Source organism: Columba livia, chromosome 1 (assembly GCF_036013475.1).
Source record: "Columba livia isolate bColLiv1 breed racing homer chromosome 1, bColLiv1.pat.W.v2, whole genome shotgun sequence".
NCBI classification, from domain to species: domain Eukaryota; kingdom Metazoa; phylum Chordata; class Aves; order Columbiformes; family Columbidae; genus Columba; species Columba livia.
This window is the reverse complement of record NC_088602.1, coordinates 133,711,132-133,731,847: the sequence shown is the minus strand read 5'-3', so window position 1 is coordinate 133,731,847 and position 20,716 is coordinate 133,711,132. Positions and strand designations below refer to the sequence as shown.

Below are 20,716 nucleotides of genomic sequence, written 5' to 3'. Positions count from 1 at the left end.
GGAAAAGACCAGCATGTGTGAGGGTAACTGGAACCAAATAAACACAACATCCCCAGTCCTTTAATTCCCACCCACTCAGGGAAAGAGCATTTTACGCATTCTTCTTTAAATAAGCACTTTGTGAATGTGTCACTCCTGCCCTGAGAGGCAAGAAAAACATTACACTCTGCGAATTAACCAAGAACAGAGTTTGTTTACAACATTTCTTCCAGACTTGTGTTTTCCAGCTCCTCTCCTCACAGCCTCCCCAGTGGTGGCAGGAGGAGGGGGGGAAGCACTGGGCCTCCCTCTCCCCACCAGCCTCTTCCAGAAGGTTCCAGGCCACCATGTTTGCCTCACCTCAGCACTTCCTGCCCCACAGCCCTGCCACAATGGGGCCGGCTTCTGCCTCATCGCAGAAAGTGAAAGTGTCAATCACACTTCTGAAGCAAAGCCTTCAAAAGGCATCTAAAATGAGTGTAGGTGCTACCAGAGGTGGGAACGGGGGAGCAGGGAGACGCTGCAGTGATGGCAGCACCTCAGAGGCTGAGGAAGCAGGGGGGGTCCCCTCGGCTGGCACCATGTGAGACTTTAGCACCCCGGCCACTGAAACCTGAGTTGTCATCAAAATCAACCCACCCCTTCATCTTTTAAGGGAAGCACCATGACTCCTCACAAGCTCACTTTACCCATGCAAGGTAACTACCCAAGATTTCGTAACCACTAAGTTGCCTCTTTCTCCCCCACCGAGGACTGCTTAAAAACTGGCAGAAAAGTCAGAAAGGGGAAACACTTGATATTTTGTGCTGTTGTATTTTTTTCCAGAGGAGTGTAAGCAAGCTGAGAATAGTTCTCTCCACATAAGGTCACAGAATCATTTAGGTTGGAAAAGACCTTTAAGATCACCAAGTCCAACCATTAACCTCACACTGCCAAGTTCACAACATGTCCCTAAGCACCACATCTACATGTCTTTTAAGTGCCTGCAGGGATGGTGACTCTGCCACTTCCCTGGGCAGCCTGTTCCAATGCTTCACAATCCTTTCTGTGAAGAATTTTTTCCTAATATCCAATGTAAACCTCCCCTGGTGCAACTTGAGCCCATTTTCTCTTGTCCTATTACTTGCTGCTTGGGAGAAGAGACCTACAACCTCTTTTCAGGGAGTTGTAGACAGCAATGAGGTCTCCCCTCAGCCTCCTTTTCTCCAGGCTAAACAGCCCCAGTTCCCTCAGCCGCTCCTCCTAAGACTTGTGCTCCAGGCTCCTCACCAGCTTCATTGCCCTTCTCTGGACACACAGAGTTAGAATTGTAGAAATCAATGTGAAATCTTGATCTCTCTGATGTTACTGTAAGACCTTTTGAGTGCCTGGAGAAAAGGAAGCAGCTGGGCTGTGTCAAACGGCAGGTCCACTTTCCCGGTCTCCATATCACAACCTGACGGCTGCAACTCCTGCCAGCCGAGAGAGGGGCTGACACACAGCATTGCAACACAAACGACTCCCTATAAAGAGCTCAATACCGGCTTCGTGTTTTAAAGCCACGTTGTGGTTCCCCACTCTGGATTAAAACAAGCCTAAAAAGCCGCCAGAAGCACACAACAAACCAGCCAGACATTTTCAAGACATTTTTTTCAGGTTGCACTCACCGCTTATAGGACTCCGAACTGTTGGCTCGCTGCGTGGCTGATTTTAAGACAATTAGAAGTATCTTTTAGCCGCCGACCACAGGAAGTGTCACCGCTCGATCTCCAGTCCTCGGCTTTGCAGTTATAACCCCGCTCGCTGCCTCAGGGACGCTGGGCTCACAAGGAGACGTTGAACCCCTCCCGCCGCTCCCGTGTAGCTGCGCCGCCTCCCCCCCGGCCCCTAGCGTTTCTCTTCCTCCCGGCTCCACCTGGTGGCCGGTGTGTGGGCCGGCGCCGCACCTGGTCGCGGAAGGACCGAGCAGAGGTTCAGAACCAGGCACCGAAAAAGGGAAAATAAAGAGGTTGTGGATCACTTGCGTTTTGCCCGCGGTCAGCTACACTGGCAACTCGAAGCTGCGGCAGGCCAGTTCTTCGGTATAACCGTTGCTGCTCCTGGATCTTGAAGGATCTGGGGGTTGTTGGTCAACAGCCGGCTTAATACAAGCCAGCAGCCTGGCCAAAAAGGCCAACAGCATCCTGGCATGTATCAGGAATAGTGTGGCCAGGAGGACTAGGGAGGTTATCATCCCCCTGTACTCAGCACTGGTGAGGCCCCACCTTGAATCCTGTGTTTTGGGCCCCTCACTACAAGAAGGACATCGAGGTGCTGGAGAGAGTTCAGAGAAGGGCAACAAAGCTGATGAGGGGCCTGGAGCACAAGTCTGACGAGGAGCGGCTGAGGGAACTGGGGCTGTTTAGCCTGGAGAAAAGGAGGCTGAGGGGAGACCTCATTGCTGTCTACAACTCCCTGAAAGGAGGTTGTAACATGGAGGGTGTTGGTCTCTTCTCCCAAGCAGCAAGTGATAGGACAAGAGGAAATGGACTCAAGCTGTACCAGGGGAGGTTTACATTGGATATCAGGAAAAAATTCTTCACAGAAAGGATTGTGAAGCATTGGAACAGGCTGCCCGGGGAAGTAGCAGAGTCACCATCCCTGGAGGCACTTAAAAGACATGTAGATGTGGTGCTTAGGGACATGTTGTGAACTTGGCAGTGTGAGGTTAATGGTTGGACTTGGTGATCTTAAAGGTCTTTTCCAACCAAAATTATTCTATGTTCTATACCCTTGCACCAAACAGTAGGTTAAACGCTGTTTCCTTTTCAGTGGAGAAATTCCTGTTTGTGGTAATTCAGCTAGGAACCCAATGCTTTTATAAGCTTTTGACTTATATGCAATAAGATACTTCAAATCTATATATTTTTACAGGAGATCCACCACATTCCCCAGTAAAGTGGTACTACTACTTCAGTGGAAAGTGGTATCTGCTAGAAAGTATACAGGAACACGCATGCTTTTCAGCAAGTATAGCTCCAGATATGTGCTACTTCAGCAGGTAGACGCATTAATGACTGGTAAAAAACGCATACATGCATTTCTATAAATGACTTTCACACCAAATTACTCCACATCAGTCCCATCATTTTTCTGTAAATTGTTGAGGAGGATGATTTAGTATACAATATTTGTACTGAAATTAGGCTTGGCAAGGGATTACAGCAGCTGCAGAATCTCTTTGTTGGACTGAGCACGAGACCCAAGTCTTCTGAAAGATGCTTTAATATGCCAAGACAAATACTAGAGGGATAAAGCTTACAACAAATGGGCCACAAAAGCCAAATTCTGCTGGGTGAGTTAGTCTGGCAATAGCGTGGTAGTGCTGTCACAGCTGGTAGTGGCAATCTGAAGGGTAAAACTAACAGCAAAAGCAAGCCAGGATATGGCAGCCAGAGAAATAGAGACAGGAGGCCAAGGGCTGGCAGTGACATCTGAAGCAGCAGCTGGGAGACACATATACTTGGTTTGGGGACATGGACTCTACTTTCCAGCCTGATAATCAAGTGAACCAGAAAGCCAAGAACTGGATGAGTCTGTACCTTGAAACCTGTTGAGGAAACAATTTTAAAGTAATCCAATAAAACCATGCCTTTGACATCTACTGCAGAGACCAGACACCTTTCTTCATGTTTTTGACATAGACTCTATACTACAGTGCTACCATATTGTGAACCAATAACAAAGTCAAAATATTTCCGGTTAATAAATGTCAGCTGTTCACTGAAAGTAACTGGCCGTGAGCTACACACAGATTAACATTACATCTCTCACAGTTTAACAAATACAACCAAACATAGCTGAGATTTTTTTTCTTTTAATTTACAAGGCACCAATTTATGTAATTCTTAGGACAGAATGAACTTTGGTTTTGTTGTGAGGCTGGAACTTTAGTCAAAGTAAACTTTTAGGTCATTAACTAGCACATAGCGCCAACACAACACCCCAACAACAAATTAAAATCCCCACTTTGCTGTGCTGCTCCCTTTGTGAAAATTGTCAACAGTGGGCTGCAAGCTTGTGGAGCACCACAGAATAGTAAACCTGCTCTTCAGGTTTACGCTGTAGAAAACTCATGCTCATATCCTTGAACTAAACTGAAAGCACAGGGACTAGAAACTGCTCTAAGTTCTAGACATGGGTCTTTTTTCCTCCTCACATTTCACAGTTATTTTCTCAGAAAGGACATAGTTTAACAAAGAAACTATTTCCCACTTGACTGTAGTTTCCAAATTCAGTTGTGATGTGTTTGAAACTGGAACCTCAATAACTAGGGGGATGTTTATGTAAAAGGTTTATTAAAAAAAAAAAAAAAGGAATCCTTTCCCTTGAAGATTATCAACGACACTATTTATTATCCTGTTTCCCCCAAAATAAGACAGGGTCTTATCTTATTTTTGCTCCAAAAGATGCTTACTTTTTCACATGTATAGCTGCCTGGACACTATTTCAATTGACTTTTTAAATGAACTATAACCAGGGCTTATTTTTGGAGTAGAGCTTTTATTCTAAGCATCCTCCAAAATCCTGAAAAATCATGCTAGGACTTATTTTTGGGGTAGGGCTTATTTTCAGGGAAACAGAGCAGGTAATTCACAACAGCGTAAGATAGCCAAGTAGTACCAGCATGCACTCCTCAACCCTTGGAAAGAAAAACTTGGCAAAACAACTTACCAAAACGTGTACATAAACAGACAAAAAGACGAATTATAGAAAAAGGTACCCATTTATTCAAGGTATGACAAGGATATTTACAGTATTCATTTGCTCAGAGTAAGATCCATCCTTACGATTTTTAAAGCAGCAATAATAAATTACATTTAAAAGGGGAAACGCTCCAAGCATGTTTCTGTTAGAGATATTTTACAACAACAGAAACACTTTAAGGCTAAGTCTTTTTGACCTTTGCTGCCACCCCCATTTATCTTGGCAAAACTGTCTCAAAGACAACATTACCTCGAGGGATAAAGACTATACTACTTTCAACATACAATTTTGTTCCCTCAGACGCTTTTCACAACCGTTCACATCAGACAGAAACTGACTTTTGATTTAAAACAATGAATTAAATAGAAGTGAGATGAACTGCCTAGTTCCTGACATTTCAGAGGGTTAAAAGATCATATACAGCAACACATTAATCACCTCTGAAAGGTATCATCAGCTTTCTTGTTGACAAAGGTACCTCAGCTTACCAAGCAATTTGCTTACTGTCAGAGCTCCGTATTCATGTGGTGAAATCCACTTTTCCCAAAAATCTTAATGTAGCTGACTTCTAATGTAAATGATGAACACTGCTTTAAACAGTACTTGATTCCCACAGTGCAGGCTAGTGCTCTACCAACACAAGTTGAGTTTCTAAACTGCTGTAGTGTTATTCTCTAGTCACTTTAACACACAACAGATCTATGGGAGCAGTTAAAATTGGTGTATCTCTTGAGGTAGAAGCCACAAGTCATATTTAGCCCTGTCTGTAAACTGTAACACACATGCCATCAGGCAAATATAGCCATTTTTTGTCATTTATAAAATAAAACCACTGATTTATCAAATGATATTCATTGTAAATATAATGACATTTTTTTTTTCACTGAATCATTTTGTGCCTGTTTGACAAGGAAGCAAATTAAACATTGGGAATAGTAGATTGTGGCTATTTATACAGTTCTAATGAAAATATAACATCTCTTACAAATAAACTTTGTAGCAACTTCCAAAAGGATCAGTATATGGGGATTCTTCTTTACAGGTATTTTGGAAAATACCAATTTTAACTGCATAATAAAGAAAAAACAAACTGTTGTTAAACCTTTAACACTACATAGCTACTTGATATACTACAATTGCATTTTGGTAATTTTTTTTAGGATTACATTTAAGGGAAAAGGAAGTTAAATGCAACAGGAACCCCCAAAACCTGCACAAATGCAATTTACTTAATTATCACATTTTCTTAGGTGAGGACACTATGTAACTAAATCTATTGAAAGTGCACAATGTTTAACATTCCAATAGAAGCAGAAATGTGACCCATGCATTAGTAGGGGATATTTATTTCAGGTTAGCTAAGAACCTCTGTAACAGCAAAGTTGTTGCTGTGACTTATAGAAGTTTTAAGTTATTTGAAAATAACCGAAGCAACAAGTTACAAAACATATGGAGATTGGCACTTGATCTTTAGTTAGCCCCATTAGCTCCATTTTCTCCCCAGAGACTCACATACACGTAATTTTAAGTTTTCATTTTATTACTGTAAAAAATAAAAGTCAATTCGTAGTTCAAGAGTAAACAAAGAAACCTTAGCTTCAAACTATTTAAAAACACAGGTTCAAATTTGGGTAAGATACATTTTATGGGCTTTATATCAGCACCTTAACCAAATGTAATTTTTCTGAACTAAGTATATTTCGCAAAGTTTTCATGTTAGTGACAAGGAGCTACATTCACATCTGGATGCACATGTAATGTAACTCAAGGAGAACAAACTGGAAGGAGTGCGAGTCAATTTCCAGAGTTCCCTGTTGAGCTCTACATGTTCAGAACCAAAGTTTAAGACTGAAGTTATTAAAGATTGACCTTTTGCATATTCCTAAAAGGAAGGCAAATACAATCAACTTACATTTGGCTTTGAAACATTAAGATAACAATGTTTTATTTCAGCCATATATTTACAAAAATGTTTACAACCAAACTGTGTAGGGTTTTTTTGTCATAATACACTTAAAGATGAATAGTCATCTTAACCTTCATGCAAAGACGCATCTCTTGTTACACAAGAAGTTTTCTGCCTTCCTGCCCCCCTTCACTCTGAGGATAGCAAGCAGAGGGTTGGATAAGTTTGGGTCACCCTTAAAAATGTACGCCTGTTTGCTGTACTGCACTTTCAAAGCAAGGAGGTAAGGTACACGCACCGTTAATTCCACAATGGTTCACTGCCTCTAGCATGTTTTCCAAAAACAACAAAAAATAGTCTTTAACAGTTGTAACAAGGGTTATTCCATGACTTTCACCTCTTCAGCTGAACTCTGGAGTTACTTCCCTAGAAGCATACTTGCTGAGCTTCTTTTCTAATGTATGTAGTTGACTACACATTTTTAAATTAAACTGTTATGTAAAGAATGTAACAAGCTTTTCCTTTGTACACAATTTAATCTTTGTGCTGAGTATTCTTCAAAAGGATTTTATAAATAATACAATAAGTTTAGAATCAGTCTTCTGCTCTCTTGTCATTATACCATGTTGTTGCTTTCTCCAACTTTATCTACAAGCTGTAAAAAAAAGAGGCAAGAAGTTTTTAAGCTGCATGACATTCATGTACAGTGAAGTTATTCTCAGATAGTACTTGCTACTTGCAGTTAGTATGCAACTGAAAATGAGAGTCCAATAGTACTCACCAAGGTCTTATGATTTAAGTTTGTGAAAATTAAAAATCTTACATTGCAATTGTGTTTCTGCATGACATGTTTTTCTCATATAGACATTAACAGTGCAACATGAGGATGCAACAGAATGAAAAAGGAAATAGAAGAATGCAGATAACACTGCTAGCTTAATGATTAAAACAAAATAATACAGTATCAGCCACACATGCATTAGTAGACCAAGTAAGATATTTCAACTGACCATTACTGTGGATTCTCTTCTGAGCCTACGTAGGCTTTGAATAAAACATTAACAATTATCTTTTTAAAACAAGATTTAACCCCATTGTGATCAAATTAACTATGACCAAGTAAGATCAATTGACAAATGAAACATTCAATTGATCACGAATTATGAGCCAGAACTTGGCCTAACTGTAACGTTGGAATAGATGATCTTGAACACTAAGTTTTTAAAAAACAGCCTGTATACATCCCAGTTATACCCCCTATTAATTTTTCAGTAGTAGCTATTAAAACTGTTGCTTTCAAAACTAGGGTTAAAAATGTCTGTTAAAACGCATACAGAAATTAGCACAGTAAAAGTAGTTGACTGAAACACCCTAGATTACCATCTTTTTGGTACCTGTTAATTGTCTTAAAATCCCTGGCTATTTGGTTAAGAAAAAGGAAAACTGAAAATACTTGAAAAATACAAATCTTGGTAAATAGCAAGACATAGTTTGCTGCAGTGGACTTAATACATATATTTGATAAATGATTATACATCATGCAAGTTTCTGGATTCACCATACCAGTTGCAACTTAAGAGTGAAAAAAACTGTTTCTTTTACAGGCCACTTTTCATAAGTATACCCAAATACTACACAAAGCAGAACAGTGTCCTCCTCATTGTACAAACAGCAGAAGAGGCACACAGCAGTGGCATCATTCACCTATCTGGTCACCTAGGGCCAACGGTGAAGCAGGAAGCAGAACCCCAGCGTTCCGAGTCACAATCCAGGGCTCTTTCCACTTCACAGTGTATAAGAAGGGGCACCTTTTGCAAAGGTGTCCTTTTGTTCTTTTTACATCTAGAAGTCCCTCACTGGTAGTGAAGGTGATCTGTATGGTGCAAGAACTATACAGGAATACACTTAAAGTCACTGCTCTGAAGTTATATTGCTTTATTTCTGATACATTTCTACTATTACTATGACAATGGAGTAAAACGCAGTACAAGCTTCAAATTTTGCATGAAGTACTGAACACTTACCGAACTTATACCAGGTAAATTCAAAACATATCCAAGAACTGGAACTCTTCTAATATAGCCAACCACCACAGGAAAGAACCCCCTTCAGGCAAGATATCAGAAGACTGTATTAGTTTTTAAAGTTAAATTACTCTTATGTTGCTAAAAAATTAAATAGGAGGTATTTTTGAACGAAAAATTACATAAAAACTTGTAGCTTGTTATCAGCACAATAATTTTACCCAATATATCAACATACATTCAGGAGAGAAAGCAGAAAACCAGGAAAGAAAACACCTCATTTTCAATAGCTGGCAATCTCAGTCAGCTCTTCAAAAAATAACTATAAAGAAAGAATACCTAACTCAGTCAACAGAAATGATGCTCGCAACTAATTTTTCAAAGTTGTCATATATATTTTGAGATAAGTTCTTCTCACATTATAGGAAATAATATTCTTGCAATGCCTGATGCAAACCCAACTTAATTACGTTAATTTTGAGTAATGCCCTTTGAAACCATGTATGGTAGTCTTTACATTAATTAAAGAAAATTAAGCATGACAGGATTGCGTATTTGTGTATTTCACAAATTTATGTCAAGTCAGGGAACATTGCTTGGCATAGCTGCTGTGGTGTAGCCCCCTGCACTGTCCACTTTATCTCTACAGCAGGAAAACTAATTTTCCACGGCAGTATCTCAGCTGTTTGCAGTCAACTGCAGCAATTCAGCTGGTGGTGGCATTCCCAATTCTCCTGTTGAGCTATACATTCCCTGCGTAGAATAAGGATTAGGATGTAATGACACCTCAGCCACAGTGAAACATTGAATTTTCACAAGCCATCATTCCCGTCACAACAGTGGTAAGAACTATATGCTGGATAATATAAATTCCAGCAAGTTTTTCTTGGTGATCTTTTTTTAAAAAAACTAGATCATTGAAATTGCGATGCAGGGCACACAAACCACTTCTAACAGATTAAAACAATTGGTGTAGCTAAGAATAAGGAATAGTCAGTACAGGAAGAATGATATTTTTAGCCATAACTTTGGATGCCTGTAATTTGAACAAGGCTCCAAAAGCAGCTGAGAGACACTCTCCCATAATAGCCTACTTCAGTGAATGCAATCTGAGCACGTGAAAGTATGGCAACAGACTAAGCCTCTGATGGGAAACTTGTGGCAGCCCGTTAAATAAAGACAAGAAGACATTCTGGATTTGAACCAGAGTAAAATAATAGTCTCTCTCACTTTGGATCTAAAAAAACCAAAACCAAAACCAAACCAAACCACACCACAACACCACCAAAAAAACCCCAATCAACCAAATAACAAAAAAAACCCAAGCAACCAAACCCCTTTGCAGTCCTGTAATTTGCTTAAGTGTTCTTGGTCACCAGTACCTAATTGTTGCTTGGTGGATAACAGGGGCTCTGCAATTATTGCTACAGGGTGTATGAAACATGACTGTGTAAAGGTAGTCTAGATATGCAAGATAACCTACAAGTAGAGATTCTAACAGTGATGTGAACACCTAGCAGAACTGGTTTAATGGTATAAAAACCAAGAGACCAAAAAAGTAAAATGCGGTGTTTTACAATTGCGCTACCTTATTTTGAGTTGAAGTAAGGTTACTAGAACTGCTAAATTGCTCTTGATAAATATAAAGGTTTTCCATGTAAAAGTCCTGGTAACCCACATGACTAGAACCATTACAATATACAGAAATACCCATCCTTACAACATACTGCCCTAAGAAATGCAAAGGTGCATAAGTTGACCAGATATGCCTTGGTATTAAGAAAATTATGTACTTCACAGACCAATTATAACTATGGAAGTTTTCTGTTATGCAATCAAACAGCAGGATCCTGAAGAATCATGTAAAGTGATGCTTGAGGAAAAGCTCAATTTTTAACCTCTTCAGAAAAAAGCAAGTTGTCAAAAACACAATGTGGTTGAAATTAATAAGACTGGAGCAAATAAAAAAAAAACTTGTTTGAAATAGTAACTAGCTAACACTGTAGCAAGAGATTTGGATTCTAAGAATGATTAAGTACTAGAAAAGATGGTCCAGGGATGTTTTAAGTTAAAGCAGATCAGATAAACATTCACACCTGGAATTATCTATCCTTCTCTGATATTCTTCTGGCTAAGGGATGATTCTAGGGATTCTACCTTGCCATAACTACCAAACTTCTATAATTCCTTCAATGTTCTTTTACCCTGCTAGCCCCTAGCTGGCACCAATAGATAATCCATAATCATACCTGCTTAAACACAGTGATTTATAATCCTTTCTAGATCTTTTAAAAGGAGAAGCGTTTGCTTGGAAACACACTCTACTTGCCTTTTCCTCACTGAGTAAACGCAAGCGCCACATGCAAGAAGTGACAACATATTCAAGGAAAATACTGTGCTTTTCAAAACACTTGCAGTGATTGTATTCAGAATAATGCAGAGTAGAATAGGCATAAATTAAGACTGCAAAATTAATTTTCAGAAATTCCACTGTCTTCAGTAGGAGCCAAGTTAAGATTTTTTCAAAAATATTTGAACATTTTATCTTAACTAGTTACAAGATTAACATACAACTTTACTGAGTGGAAAAAAGGAGCATCATGAGAACAGAGGTTTGGTTTTGATTATTTAGCCAGCAGCTGAACACTTTAAAAATATTTTAGGAACCTGTTATTATACTAATAAACATTAATGGAAGAGTTTTCATTTGAACAGAAGTCCAAGAATAACTAAAAGCCTCCATTTCTTACCTACTAGTATATTTTGTACTTTGTTCTATATTAAAGCATGGAACTATAACCATGGAAATAAAGATAAAATACAGATATACATGTAGTAATAAATCAAATGCTTTCACCATTAAAATTGCATTTCCAAGCAGTTAAATGGCACATTGAGAAAGCTGTAACATGTCTGAAGATTGCTGTTTGAAAAGTAAGAGCTTTCATCTTTCCTTAACTCAATCCAGATAATGCCAACCAAAACCAGCAGTTCTGACTATACAAAGGTTCAAGTGTAATGAAACATGACAGAAAACATCTTTTCACTGGGCTACCATAGCAATGACATTGCAAGGTTACAAACATAGGATGTTTGTAACCAAATATTTTGGCCCATTTGTTAAAGAACAAACTCCCCAAAAAAAAAAAAAAAAAAAAAACAAAACAAAACAAACAAAAAAAAAAGAAGTATCTAAGTTGCTTTTTTTAATGAGAAATTATTTAAACTTTGCACTGCTCACAATTTGGGCTCCCAGATATTTTAAGCTTTACAGTTCTTTGGTTAGACATAAACGTTACCAAAGTAAGTCTGGTGTACGACTCACATATATTAGCAGATTTGAGTCCTGGAAAAATACTTACCAACTTTTCTTGCAAACAGAAGTCAACAATTTTATATTATAGCTATCAGAAGTAAACACTCAAAGGATGACACTTTGTCAGCGGTAATGCATCAACACTAAACAAATACATTTATTCCTAAATACACCAATACAGACAGGTATTTTGAAGCAAGTCTTACCTGAATAATAGGAAGAACCCATAAATCTCAAGGATCATTCCTATTAAAGGCCAACCAATGAGAACTATGAGCACACCACCCAGGAAAAATCCTGTCGCTTTCATTTTGTGTTTTTGAAAGAAGAATCTAAATGTTCTTTCTAAACCAATAACAAAAGACAATCCAGCCACAAATAAAACCTAGGATAGACAAAAAACAACCAAAAAAAGAAAAAAGCTCATTATATTCCTGAGTTTAGGATGTAAATATACATACATTCTACAAAATTAGATTGCATGTCTTGTACAACTTTTTTAATACCAAAAGATAAATGATAAACAATTTACTAGTGATTTTATTTTGTAAAGTCTATCTTAAAGCATTTGTAGCTAGCATTCAAAACCCTTCTCTAAGCTGCTTAAAAAGTAACAGCAAACACAATCATGTTAAAAGATCTGGTGACAACAGTTATCTGTCCTGTAACATAAGTACAATCTCAAGATTATAGATGAAATTTAAGTTTTATATGATATTTCATAAACCGCCTTCTTACCACCTCCTCTTCTTTCTGATACCACTTTTTTCTTAAATTTTCTGTAAGGACACAATACCTTCTCTTGCATTATCTTTGGTTACCACATAGCCTATCATTATCTCTTCCTACATATGTTTTCATAATTTTCCCTAAACAGGATCTTGTATTTCCACCTTACATGAGGAAAAGAAAAAATAAGTTTTTTTTTTTGTTGTTTTTTTTTTTTTTTTTTTTTTTTTTTTTTTACTCTTCTACTATATACTTTATTGATGGTTCAGAACAAAGCCTCAACTAATACCCCCAAATTCAAATATACACCTTCGTATTTTCCTTCAGTGAATCTCAGTACTTGATTCCACTGCCACAGAATGAAACTGATCAGTACTTTTAGGCATCAGCAAGAGAGGATGTAAACCTCTACCAGGCTGTGCTCCTGGCTGGCTGGCAAAGCTGACAACAGCAGAGGCACAGAGATCATCACATTTGGAAAACACCCTGTCATTTTATGTTTGCTTTGGGTTGTGAATTTCATGTACCAGAACCAGGATTTATTTTCTATCCCGCTAAAAGTGAAAACTGATTTGGTAAAAACTGAAGATATTAAATCTCTTTACTATGAATGGTGATTGGCTCTTCTAAACCCAGACTATCAGGAATTTGTACTTATTTCTTTCTACATAAAGCACAGCCAATCTACATTTGCCAGCTTATACAGAACACTTCACTATTCTTATCCAAATACATACTTAAATTTGATGATTATCTTACAAGACCACAAAAAATAAAGTGTTAGTAATAACAGCCAATTGCAGCATAACAACTGTTGAACAAGCTGCTTCTTGTCTCACCAACATACCACAGGCCTGACCTGAAGGTATGATGTTTAGATTCATGTGAGCTGCTCTAACATTCATGAGAAAAATTATTCACTCACATCACTAAGCCTAGCTCTTACTTTATACCACAATGCAACAGTATTTTTGTGAACCAGTTTCAAATTGATAACACTGTTCTATTTTTAGTTTATTTTTAATATATCATTTACTCAATTCTAAGCAGTGCAGAATTTAAGACTAAACAGAAGACACTTACATTTCCAATAGCCAAAAGAGCTTTGTCAAAGAACAGTATCATTCCAAAGAAAAGGAAAAACACTCCAAAGCCTGTAAGTCCCATTCCAATCTCTGAAAAAGAAACAAATTTAGGCATATAACAAAATACAGTACCAGGAAAGACTCATGCATAAAAATTGTGAAACTTAGAACATCCTATCTACAGACATTTTAAAATTTATAGAAAAACTCAGGCTATTCTGTGACCACCTGTGCTAGTTTGACTGAAATCTAGTTAATTTTCCTTCATGCAGTTAGAAATCTTTCTTTTTCATAGCTAGCATGATCATTGTTTGGATTTAGTTTGAGAACAAGAAGATAACACCCCAGGACAGAGCTGATGTTTTTAATTATCACTGTCTGAAGCTAAGGTCTTACTGAGAGCTCTGCCCACAGGTGTGAGGCAGCAAGGAAGGGGAGCATGGATGGGGCAGAGCTTCACTGGCATCCAGAGTGAGCAATAGGAATATTCCATGCTATTAGCATCATGCTTCATACTTAAGCAGAGCCAGAATCTTCCACCTGTGTTGGAGCTGGGACAGACACGGATGGAGAACTGTTCTGGTCTGTTTCAGGTGAGTTCTGTTTGGGAGGTTCTTTAGTTCGGCCTTTTGCCATCCTGCCATTTGCAGAGGCCTCTGGGCCTTTCTGCCTTTTTCTCTTTTCTCTCTCTGGGATTGGCTGTTCAGGAGCAGGTGCTGCTTCCTGGGACTGGCTGCTCAGTGTGGATGGAGTTTGTGAGGAATTGCATTGAGAATCTTTTATTTAATATTCTATTTCCATTTTATATATTTATTATTAGTAGTAGTATATTAGTGTTATTTTGTTATTTTATTAAACTATGTTTATCTCAATCTACAAATTTTCCCATTCCTTTTCAATTCTCTCCCCTATTCAAGGATGTGAGGTGAGGGAGGGAGTGAGCAGCCACCACAGTTATATTGCTAGCTTGAGTTAAACCATGACATCACCTAAAAACTTATCTGGGTGTACAAATATACTAAGTCTTGTAGACACTAATTGCTTCAATGACCAAGAGAAAGCTGCTTATCAAAAAAAGTACATATTTGGGACTATATACTGAAATTGAATGCAAAAAAAAAACAACAAACCCAAACACACATGCATATATACATCCAGCAAAGACAGCCCTTTTGATTTACTGCTAGTATAGAGAAAATGATTGTTTTGTGCACAGATAATGAAACTTTGTTTTCCATTTGCAACTCTCATCCCACTGCATTTACTGCAATAACATAAGTACCCTGGTCCTTTCCATCCTCCTGAGACCTCACATTCCAGCTCCCAAAAATCTTGCATAGCATTCCCACCTCCCCCAGCTTCTGGATTAAACACAACTCAGATTAATGCTGTGGCTCTTTCCAAGTCACACACACACAGATGGCTATTAAACACTAGCCTGGGTCTCTAGCCGGTTGCTAGTTTTCACAAAACTAGTAGATACTACATCTCTTTGCATTCTGCCTGTCTATAAACTTTGCTCAAGAAATACTGAGAAAGCAAGAGTAGATGGAAGGTTTGTTTGAGAAACTGGGCTAGAAACGTCAAGCTACAGTTACAGCTAGCATTTGACAATAGCCTCTAAGGCTACATTTATACAGTCCTAAAATTATATTTGACCCTTTGAAAGCAACTGCGAGGCTGATGAGGCCCCTGGTGAAAATAAGTTTGACTCCCCTGCTCTAAGGTATCTTGAAGACCATACTTTGAAGTACATCCTACTTTTAAAATTAAACTTCTGAGGCCTTCCTTTGACCCTCACACAGAGTGAAGGGGAGAGGAATAACAGGAACAACCGCAACACAACCACAGAAATCCTCACATTTATCCATGCACTTGCCCTTACATTACTGCTATCGCTGTGAACAGAGAATTTGGAAACCTAGAGGATAAAAAAAACCCCACAACCTCAAGCCACCAGCTGGCAAAACCAGCTGTAATGCAATAGACAGGCTGGCAGACCAGTTTGTGTCCCTGTCTGTCTATTGATGTATCTTGAAGATCCCAGTAGTTTGGTATAGCCTAGCCTGAAACAAACAAAAAACTCCATCCAAACTATCTAGCCTTCACTGCTACTGTTAGCCAGATCTACCTAAATGTATTTTAGTTACACTTTTGACTGCAATGTAGATCGAGTTGATCACTTACTGTTGCTTGATGGGGCTCAGGAGTAAAGCAGTATCATTCTGTCTATTTCAGAATTTCCATTTAGTTATTGCAAAAATATTTCAAAACAGCTCAAAGAGATTTGTTATAGCAACATTCAACTTTCCTAACTCCTGTAAGGGCTCATCTTTCCGCAAGGTTGCAGACCACATTGTGTTAAATCTGTAGTTCTATCATAGAATATCATTTGCCATTTTAAACTTTTGCTATGAGCACTTCAACCAGCCAGAACTAAAACTACTAAGTAACCTGCTACAACTGATTTACTGCAGACATACTCAATACTTGTTTACACTGAAAAATGGAATTGCACACTGTATTTTCAGTGAATCTGCTGACTGAAGGCAATATGGCAATTGCAATCTGCCCTCTTCTCTAGTACTCTTTACTTTAGAAGAGCAGAAACAATCTCCATTCTGGAAGGAAAACACTTGGAGGCAGGATTCCAAAGGAATGTACCAGCTGCCAATAAGATAAATACGCAGTCATGGGAAGTGCGTATTCATTCCTCCCGCAGACAGAGCACAAAGCAGGGATCTAGCAATAAGGCAGAGGCCAACTCCCAACAGCTGCTGCAATATTACTACCCTGACACTTCCTCTGTATTTCACCTGAAACATGTTTGTAATCACCTACTCCTACAACAGATTCAGATTCAACTTAGAAGTAAATGATATTCTCTGGTTAGTGGAGGGGAAACACCACCACCACCACAACAAAAAAATCCCACATACAAACTAAAACAAACAAACAAAAAAACAAACACCAAAACCCAAACCAAAAAAACCAAACCAAACCAACAAAACCCAGGAACATCATTCTCACAGTCTCAAAATTACTGCTAAAAGAAGATGAGTAGTCCAGGACTATTATTTTCTACTGCCAGCACCTCAGTAGAAGGTATTACTGACTTGATTCATATCAGAATTGGAAAATATATTTGACTACCACTCTTGGGGGAACAGGAAAAGAAATTGTCATTTTCTAAATAGTCTTTGCAACAATAAACTAGGAATTTTTATAGATTATATAAACTATTTTAAAATTATTTCTCCTGCAGCAGAAGAGGCTTCCCATATTACTCAAATACAACATTTCAATGCCCAGAAATGCAGAAAACACATGCTAACCAGGTGGCATTTATTCTGGATTTTTTAAAATGATGATGATTTACTGAGGAGGCAGTACTGCTTTCTCAATATTTCTGCAGAAATCCTGTAAGCTGTGTGTGAGTACTGCAGCACTGTATCAAAACGGTTTAGTAAATATGAAGACTTAAGGTACATTGCTTGCAAAAATTCAAGACAATGCACATCCTCTAACTTTTGCATACAAAAGAAGAATGGAATAATGCAATACAGGCTCTGAGAAGACAAATATTAATGCAGTTTGTAGGTTACAAAAAGTTTCAATTTTTAATTACTATTTTGCTAGTAGTATTTCTAGTGTTGAAAAATTAATTTGTTTGGGAAAAACTATGTGCACTGTTCCACAATTACTGGTGTTTTATAAGTCCATTCAATGAATTATTTAAAAAATGTTCTAGACTACAACTGCAAATTTTGCTTTCCAAAGACCAACAGTGGTCCTCTCCAGGTATTTAGCATAGTACTTCACCACTGACTCTATGGCAAACTCCATATTTTTACAGACAGCAGGGAGTTTAAAGGTATCTGATTAAATATCTTCAGAATTCCAGAAACACTGTGGAAAAAACAAACCTAAAACCCCCTGAATTCCACTAAAAAAAACTCCTGCATTCCATAGTACTTTACTTCCTACTCTTGGCTTTGACAGTTAAAACTAACTTAATCAGCACTGGAGTTAGCTGAAGATCCCAAATGAGGAACTAAGAAGAGGAAAAACAGTGAACAGATCTACCTGATTTTTTTTTTTTTTTCCATTGAATAGTCTGGAAAGGAGGGCAGAAGAATGGGAAAAAGCAAGCCCACAAGGCTTTAATCAACCAGAAATCTAGAAATTAACTCCAATGTTTAGTACCCATCCCAGTAACAGCACACAGCACCCAAATTTCTAAAGAAATCATTCACCTCGAACGCAGCTTGCTCCTGCTTTTCTGCCTGTCTTCATCCTTGGCCTTAACTGGGTCTCCAGTACCTCTGTTTCCAGTATCCTGCTATCAAGTTAAACTTAGTTCTTTTCACTTTATTTTCTACATCTTTCACACCCTTCTTCATAACTGATGCTACGGTACTTATCAAGCATACCCATTGCCTTTCATGGAAAGCAGGCCATAAAAGCATCATATGAGAGATGTTGAACTTAAAGACTTAACATTCTCCTTTACCTTGCAGTTTAAACTCTTATGAACCTCTTTACTTTGATTTCCTTGTATTTTCCCTTTCATGATATCTTTTCTAAGTATTTCTATTCACCGAAAACAAAACTACAGTCACACACAAATACTTCTGGTTTTTGCTTCACATTGACTATCTGGTTCCCACCTTAAAGCCCCCTCAGTGTCACCTGCAAACGGTCAGCCAGATTACACACTGTAAAGCCACTAACATATAAGTATGTGATTCCAAACCACTAAGGTCCCCAAGGAGACATAATATAAGATTTTAGCTAATTGTTAATTTTGTTTACTGCTCAGCTTCCATTCATTCTCACCACGGTCACACCACAGCACCCCTGCCAGCAAGGACGAGCTCACAACCCCGGATGAACGCGAGGGGCAGGGGGGGACCAGCCTTGCCGAGCACTCCTTCATAGTCCTGCAGCCCATCCCAGCTGCCGTTTAACCGGGCAGCTCACTGCACTGCCGCTAGACCTGAGCCCAGCGCCGTTTTGACAACCCCTCACAAGGCGATGAGCCTGACTAGCGTGACCGGAATCACAGAATGTTTGGGATTGGAAGGGACCTCAAAAGTCCAATCCCCCTGCCAGAGCAGGAACACCCAGATGAGGTTACACAGGAAGGTGTCCAGCCGGGTTTTGAATGTCTCCAGAGAAGGAGACTCCACAACCTCCCTGGGCAGCCTGTTCCAGTGTTCTGGCACCCTCACTGAGAAGAAGTTTCTTCTCATATTTAAGTGGAACCTCCTGTGTTCCAGTTTGTACCCACTGCCCCATGTCCTATCATTGGTTGTCACCGAGAAGAGCCTGGCTCCATCCTCGTGACATTCACCCCTTATATATTTATAAACAGTAATGAGGTCGCCCCTCAGTCTCCTCTTCTCCAAGCTAAAGAGACCCAGCTTCCTCAGCCTTTCCTCATAAGGGAGGTGCTCCACATCCCTTAATCATCACCAGGTGAGCTCCGCCCGCGCCCTCCCCTTCCCACCCGCAGCAGGTTTTCGGCCGGTGCCCGTCGGGGACCGCCACGGGGCGGGAAACGGCCGTGCCGACCGCTCCCCCGCGCCCGCACAAGCGGGACCCCTCCCCGGCGACTCCTGCCCCTGCACCAGGAGCCGCCTCTCCGCACCGCGCTCAGCCGGAGCGCCGGGACCCCAAGCGGGCGTGGGCAGAGGGAGGAGACAAGCTCTCTGCACAGCAGCCCGGGCCGGGGCCCTGAGCCCCGACCACTCCAACGCTGCAACCGACGCGCCGTAGAAGCGCAAACAAAGGGCGAGGGCCTAGGAGACTGCGGGACCGGCGGACCAGGCCCGTCCCGCGTTGCTCGGCGGCCACCGGGATCCCTCACCAGCCCCACAGCTCGGCCGCCCCCAGCCCCACGGCGGGCGACCCTGTCCCCATCTCCCAGCGCGGGCCGGGGGCGGTGCTTACTCTGGGTGTCGGAGAGGGAGATCATGGTGGCGGCGGCGGGGCCGACAGCGGCGGGCGCGGGGCAGAGAAGCGGCGGCTGCCACAGCCACGTCTTCCGGAAACGCGCAGCCCCCTTCGCTTCGCCGCCGGCTGAAAGGCGGCCGGCGATTGGAGGGCTCGGTGCCAATCAGCCGCCGCGTTGTTCGCGCGGCTGCGCCTACCCCCTCCCAACTCCCGTCTCAGAGCCCGCCTCTCCGCTTTCGTGAAAGCAGACGGGAAGCCTCGTAGAGCCGCTGCTGATTGGGCGAGAGGGGGTGCGCGTGATCACTCTCGCGCTCACCCCCTCTTGGCGATTGGCTGAGGGAAGCCGGCAGCGGAAGAGGCGTAGCCGGGAGGGAAACCGGCTATCTGTGTGGGAGCGGTGCGGTGGGTGCTTGCAGGCCATGGGTGCTGAAACGGCCCGTGTAAATATCTATCCCTGCTGTTGGCTTGTCTTCTTTTTTCTTTCTTAAGGAGTTTTCTTTAAGATGGTTTCATGGAGTTTTATGGCCAGGTAGGGGAATTTATTTATTTATTTTACCCCGTTAAATGACTGGTGAGGTGACACCTAATGCTTGTGCATTAGTTGTTGGTTTTATTCGCTAATGTCAGTGTTCTTGGTTTGCTAATGCTCTATTAACGTCCCTTTTTAGAGGTGGAGCTGAGGAGGTTTAATGCGGAGGCTGGATGGAAGCTGAGGTAAGGAAGCTTCCAGTGCTGGGACACTAATTTACATCCGTGCGGGGTGGAAACTGACGCTGGTTACTAATCTGTCCGGTTTAGGAGTGTTCATCATGTATCTGCTTAGAGACCTCTCTTTCCCCACTCTTTAGAAAAGACTGTGGTGGGATGAATACACAGGAGTTCAGCTGTTTTTTACAGTGGTCTAAAACAGCCTCGTGGGCAAGATGCTTCTACTTGCTGTTTGTCTGCTGTGGTTTATAAGCTATGAGTTTATTCAGTTTCCTAGGAGCTGCCT

The 20,716-nt window shown here is 40.4% G+C and overlaps 3 protein-coding genes and 1 pseudogene across 21 annotated transcripts in view; 2 read left to right on the top strand and 2 right to left on the bottom strand.

The window, feature by feature from the left end:
* BCAT1 (branched chain amino acid transaminase 1) overlaps positions 1–1,840 on the bottom strand; it is a 65,415-nt gene extending 63,575 nt beyond the window's left edge. For 4 of the 12 annotated variants that reach the window (XM_021295939.2, XM_021295933.2, XM_005508580.3 and 1 more), the window contains exon 1: positions 1,626–1,826. The gene's annotated coding sequence lies outside the window, so the exon portion shown is untranslated. Of the gene's footprint in view, positions 1–1,625 lie in introns of all 12 variants that reach the window. The other 8 variants (XM_021295936.2, XM_065031169.1, XM_065031175.1 and 5 more) reach the window with 6 other exon arrangements.
* LOC135578399 (uncharacterized) lies at positions 644–2,775 on the top strand (annotated as a pseudogene).
* Positions 2,776–4,704: 1,929 nt separating this feature from the next.
* GOLT1B (golgi transport 1B) lies at positions 4,705–19,941 on the bottom strand. 2 transcript variants are annotated; one of them, XM_065031213.1, is made up of 6 exons: positions 19,720–19,941; positions 13,763–13,854; positions 12,157–12,335; positions 8,635–8,716; positions 7,621–7,654; positions 4,705–7,265 (listed from the first exon to the last, which is right to left on the bottom strand). In XM_065031213.1, exons 1-5 carry the CDS (start codon positions 19,742–19,744, stop codon positions 7,646–7,648), a joined length of 387 nt encoding a protein of 128 aa, XP_064887285.1. In that variant the 5' UTR covers positions 19,745–19,941; the 3' UTR covers positions 4,705–7,265; positions 7,621–7,645. The 2 variants fall into 2 exon arrangements, with proteins under 2 accessions (XP_064887285.1, XP_064887277.1); XM_065031205.1 differs by lacking the exon at positions 7,621–7,654.
* Positions 19,935–20,716, top strand: part of RECQL (RecQ like helicase) — a 21,603-nt gene continuing 20,821 nt past the window's right edge. For 3 of the 7 annotated variants that reach the window (XR_010466343.1, XR_010466349.1, XR_010466348.1), the window contains exons 1-2: positions 20,060–20,251; positions 20,391–20,436. The gene's annotated coding sequence lies outside the window, so the exon portion shown is untranslated. Of the gene's footprint in view, positions 20,252–20,390; positions 20,437–20,716 lie in introns of all 7 variants that reach the window. The other 4 variants (XM_065031031.1, XR_010466342.1, XM_065031052.1 and 1 more) reach the window with 4 other exon arrangements.